The 5,350-nt window shown below is 35.6% G+C and overlaps 1 protein-coding gene across 1 annotated transcript in view; it reads right to left on the bottom strand.

The window, feature by feature from the left end:
• Nucleotides 1–2,762: 2,762 nt before the first annotated feature.
• Nucleotides 2,763–5,350, bottom strand: part of Xpo4 (exportin 4) — a 112,944-nt gene continuing 110,356 nt past the window's right edge. Inside the window, exons 20-22 of the mRNA XM_015499309.2 lie at nucleotides 5,154–5,310; nucleotides 4,796–4,888; nucleotides 2,763–2,981 (exon numbers count right to left, since the gene is read on the bottom strand). Of these exons, the coding sequence (XP_015354795.1) occupies nucleotides 2,784–2,981; nucleotides 4,796–4,888; nucleotides 5,154–5,310 (448 nt within the window). The 3' untranslated portion in view covers nucleotides 2,763–2,783. The remainder of the gene's footprint in view (nucleotides 2,982–4,795; nucleotides 4,889–5,153; nucleotides 5,311–5,350) is intronic.

The raw sequence follows: 5,350 nt of genomic DNA, 5'->3' as shown, positions 1-5,350 counted from the left end.
ATTAAAAAAAAAAAAAAAAAAAAAGCCAGTATCAAATACATGACTATTTCTAGAAATGAATACAGATGTTTGTGCAGATCAGTATGCAATATATCTTAATTGAGTTATAAAGGAAAGACAATTTCCAGTATTTTTAGATGACCCATAAGAGTTTAATCTGGAGGTGGTGATGTTTAGTTCATTTCTGCTTAAGACACATACAAGTGTTAAGAAGTCATATTATTCTGTATCATCAGGGGGCTAAGACTAAAAATCCAGCAATAACACATGACATTGCTAATGGGTTCTTAATGAAGGAGTAACAATGGGATGAAGGGCCAATTGCCTTAGGATTCTATGTAAAGAGAACAGGATTAGGCAAATTAACAAAAGAAACACAAAATTAGAGCAGTTATAGAGATGACAGCTTTTTTTGAGATAAAACTAAACCACAAAATAAAAATAGAAAACAAATTTAAAGAACTTTTCTTTAAGTAACTACCATCTTTCCCCCAAGTGAGAATAATGTTCATTTTAAAGGATACGATGTCATTCCTAGTTCTAGGGAGTACATCAGACTTTTAAAAAGATCCTCAGGAAGCTGTGGTATTTTTTCAGGAAAAATCTCACAAATAAATGTGATTAATTTGTAGTATTGATTACAAAGTGTTGGAAACTGAAAAAAGAAATTAGATATGTAGATTCTCAATAGTATCTAATTTTTATTTTCATTAATGTAGTAAAATAACTGACAAACTTTTACTGCACAATGACTTCTTTAAAACGTACAAAATACAGAAAACAGGAAAACCTAAATAAATGTAAAAATACGTTATAATAAAGGCAATATTTTACTAATTACTAAGCAAAAAAGTAATACATAGTAGAAATAATTATATTCTAGATTGTTAATAAAAGCTATAGTCAATTCCAGATAGTCTATGTTTACTTTGAACAACATCCTTATTCTTCTGGTTCCTTGCCTTCCAAACACACTTCAATCTCTATTCTCTTCCTTCCTACTATTACTCTCTCATCCCTTTAATCTCATGCGCACACATACCCCTCTCCTTCCTTATCCTTGTCCTTGCCCTTATCCCCCCATGATAACTCAGGATAAAAGAGACTGACCCTTTCTTATGGTACTTAGGTAAGAAAAGGTCAGTCTTATCTACACAACACCTAGTACTGACTGGTGAAATCCAGGTCCAATGGAATCAAGAAGTGTAAAAATTTTATATTACATTAGTCTTGGTTTCTTACCATCCCATTTTTACATAGAATAGCTTGGAAAATGCCCTCCTTTTCTCAATCCTTCAGCCTGAGAATAATGTTCAAAAATACAAAGACAAATACTGAGGGAATCAAAACTGCAAACAGAAATGTTTTTTTCTAGGACATTTTTTTTCTGTAGCACTCCCTGACAAAATGTGTCACTAATGGACCAGGGCATACACACTCTAGAGCCTGTGTTACTAAGAAGTAAGCATAAGTCACTCTAACAGAAATGCAATCATTTTATTTTCATGTACACTTAATTAAGTCACAGGTATATTAATGTCTAAAGTATTTTTTTTTTAATTGGTTGTTCAAAACATTACAAAGCTCTTGACATCAATGTGTAGTATTAAAGTTCACATTTTGTTGCTTTAATTACCTTCAAAAGATCCTGTGACATCAAGGGCAGAATTAGGTTGACCCCATATAAAACAACATCAGCTGCTGATACAGATCTGTTTGCTGCTTGACCCGGCTCATGTCCTCTAAACACTTCATCTATTAAAATAGAAAAAATGCAGTCTTACAGATATAAGATCATTAAATCTCCGAAGTTCATATTCTCTTTATGAAAATAAAAATAAATTCAAGCCCTTTAGTCTAAATACATTTATGAGTTATAATAAAAGTAAACCTAATGCTTACTTAATAAGCATTACTTACCTAATGCTTACTTAATCTAATAAGAATATAAACAAATTCATACAGACACTTGTCCACAGAAATGCTTAATACATTAATATTTATAAGAGCATAAATGTAAATATTCCAGATGTCCAATATTAAAGAACTAGGTTAGATTCTAAAATGTGGAATATCACACTGCTATTAAGATGTCATGACAATTTTAATGAGAAGGGGCTGGGGGCAAACACTCAGTAATAGAATGTTTGCCTAATATGTGTGAGGCCCTGGGTTCAATCCTCGGTATCAGGAAATTTTTTTTTTCTTTTAATGACCAGGAAAAGGTTAACACTCATCAAAAAAGTAAAGCCAGGTACAAAGGCACACACCTGTAATTCCAGCTACTCAGGAGGCTGAGGTGAGAGGAGTGCTAGTTCAAGACCAGCCTAGGCAACTTATTGAGAACTTTTCTCAAAATAAAAAGGTCTAGGGCAGAGCACCCTTGGATTAAATCCCCAGTACAGAAGGTGGGGAGGAAGGCAGAAGTTAAAATTATATTTACAGCATGACTGCCAATGAAATTCTANGGGGAAAAGGCACTGGATATGTATTTCTTGGTGCCCATATCTGTTTGCACATATATGGAATTGCATTTTGAAAATTTTAAGTCACCATTTAAAATCTAGAAGACATGTATGTGACAGCTTGTGGCTAACACCTAACAGCAGAAGCTGATTCAAAGTTGACCTCTCCTGTTTCACTGCATTCCATATTGAAGTTTCAGGCTCTCCAAAATCCAAAATGGCCAAAAGAACTGAGGAACAGGACAAGACTCATGTCAACTTTCAGCAATTCAGTGCACTTTGCAGAAAGGATCTATATTAAGCATAGAGTTTTGTTGTTTATTTTACACAAAGGAGACCACCAACATTTGCCATAAATTCTTCTAAACTCTTTAGGAAGGACATCTTCTGCTTCCGATCCAACGTAGGAGGAGTGCTGCTTGCAGTGAGCTTGTTGAAGGCATCTGCTAATCTCTGGTAAATAACTGGGTCTTGTTGACTTGACAGTAATGTCTCAACCAGTTCAGAATATTCAGCCTGTGGAAAAGACAAGATGCCCATAAGAATGTATATTCCTAAGAGTATCACAAACATGACTGTGTCAGTTACTGGATGGGTTCTAAGAGGTAAAAGCTGACAACTCAATGCAATCTAGTTCCAGATCCATGTAATTACCAACTTTGTATTATTGCCTCTTCTGTGTTTTCAAAGCACATTATTCATATTTACTTTTATTTTATACAAAACCTAAACTGTAATATGGCTATGAATAGTTCCCCAAAGTTGTATAGAGACAACTTGTCAATCCAGTTCTGAGGATAGTAGACACATACAGTGCTACATCAGGTGTCTGGGAGCATAAGCATGGTGGAGAAGTGTTTCAGAGCTTTCTCAAAGGTGAAGGCAGAGCACTTTGAAAGCTACACATCAGCACTGTACCTAACAGCTCTTCAAGAAAAGGCAGGAAAAGGACTTTCATGAGTACAGGAATATGGAGTGGTGTTTTCTATTTTTAATATCCTGTCTTATACAGGGGATGGGAATGGGTATGGGTTTAAGGGAAATGCTCCCGGGACAGACATAAACTCTAAGAAAGCTGGTCTGCTAATATTTTTCATTAGCTTCTTGGGATATCATAACAGACCAAAACAGTGAAACCAAATGTTAACTGCATGTGAAAGAGGAATAGAGTGCAGCATCCCAGCCCTCCCCCTAAAACACAGAGACAGGATGGCTGTCCTAAGAGCCTTCTCCAAGAGATAGGCCTGCTCAGAGGGGATCAAGTATAATTGTCAAATCATTTCCCTACTTGTAAGAATGATTTGACATTATATATATATGGAGCCAGGCCAGCAGGGGATTCTACTAGCTATTCCTAACTCCCTGTTCTCTTTTCAAAACAGTATAAACATGTTAAAAACAAAAATCAAAAAGGACACTAAAGCAACCAGAGAGAAATGGCTTATACATGTGGGGACAGAAGGCCTATCTTTCTAGTAAGCATCAAGGAAGTCAAATTTCAGAGAAAGGCCACACAACTGAGTGCATATTATCAGCAGCAAGTAGCCACTAGAGCAGAGTGCAAGAAATAAGGTCCTAGAGCAACTTCATCTTTGGGTGTAGGTGGCACAGGAAGTCTAAAGGAAGAGGGTTTTAAGTATATGAACCTCCCCTAAATTCTACCTTTTCTACAAAGCATAATAAAATGCAAAGTTTCTCTAGCCAATCATTTGGCCATGCTGGGAGGTGTACTTGTATATGAGAGGGGAGTAAATTGATGAAGTGCACAATCCAACAGGGTTCTTATATACTGAGGGACACCTACTATATCAGAATAAGGAACAGAGACAGGTAAGCAAGCCTAACTTCTTTTGTTACATTAATCTCAGATCAGTGATGCTTCAGACCTTAAGCATTCAACAAAATAATCTGCTCTTTTCTACAACATAAAACAAGAATAATATGCCGTTCTTTATACTTTATGAAGGCAAACTTCTCCTGGTCCCTAATTTTATTCATATTGTCTCTTATAAAATTTTAGTTCCTCAAAGTATTCATTATTCATTCATGTTTATGTTCCTGGCTCCCTGTATAGTTGTTTAAGGACAAGCTTTGGAGTGGTAACTGTTATAAAGGATGACTCACAACAGTGGAGAAAAATGCTTCTGAGCTGACAGTTTGCCAGATAAACACAAAACAAAAAGCTTAAAAGTTATTAAGGAAGATAAGAAATACTGCCTCACTGAAATATAGCTGCAAGTCTGAGTCACTGATCCTGTAAGTATTGAGGTGTTGATAACCCACCATCTTTCTAACAAGAAGAATCCCCTGAAGAGAGGCATGTCCAGTACCTGATGTAAACACACCAAAGTGTAGAAAGCTTCACCAGCTGCAGTGGTCATCTCTGTGTTGTGCTTTTGCAAAACCAGCATGTCAAAAACCAGCTGAAATTACATAATAGGACTTCTAAATGTTTTTTAAAAAAACATTGTAAATACTTGTCGTGATAGCTGAATTATCAAATTCCCCATTATATTTACCATTTCAATTTTTAAGAATACAAAATGAAAGTGGATGAAAACAATATGTCCCTGAAGAACTGATCTCAAAAAAACCCCACCATGAAAAGAAAGTATTTCCTCTTCTCTGAAAAATTATGTACACTGACTATACTTATCAAAGTGGATGACTTTTCATGAAACATCTTACCTTAAGAAAGTGCCGAGTTGCTAGAAAAAGTGGTGAATCTGTTTCTTGTGCTTTTGCGCACTGTTCAGCTAATGGTGTCAGGGCCTCCAGGCAGAGCTGGCAAACCTCTGAACTCATTCTGATCATGAAGGTCAAAGAACAAACTAGATTGAAATAACTCAGTTACAAAAGATTAAAAAAAAAAAAAAAAAAAAACC

This window comes from Marmota marmota, unplaced genomic scaffold (assembly GCF_001458135.2).
Source record: "Marmota marmota marmota unplaced genomic scaffold, marMar, whole genome shotgun sequence".
Taxonomy (NCBI): Eukaryota; Metazoa; Chordata; class Mammalia; order Rodentia; family Sciuridae; genus Marmota; species Marmota marmota.
Note: the sequence above shows the minus strand (reverse complement) of the source record. Positions and strands in the feature narration are given on the sequence as shown.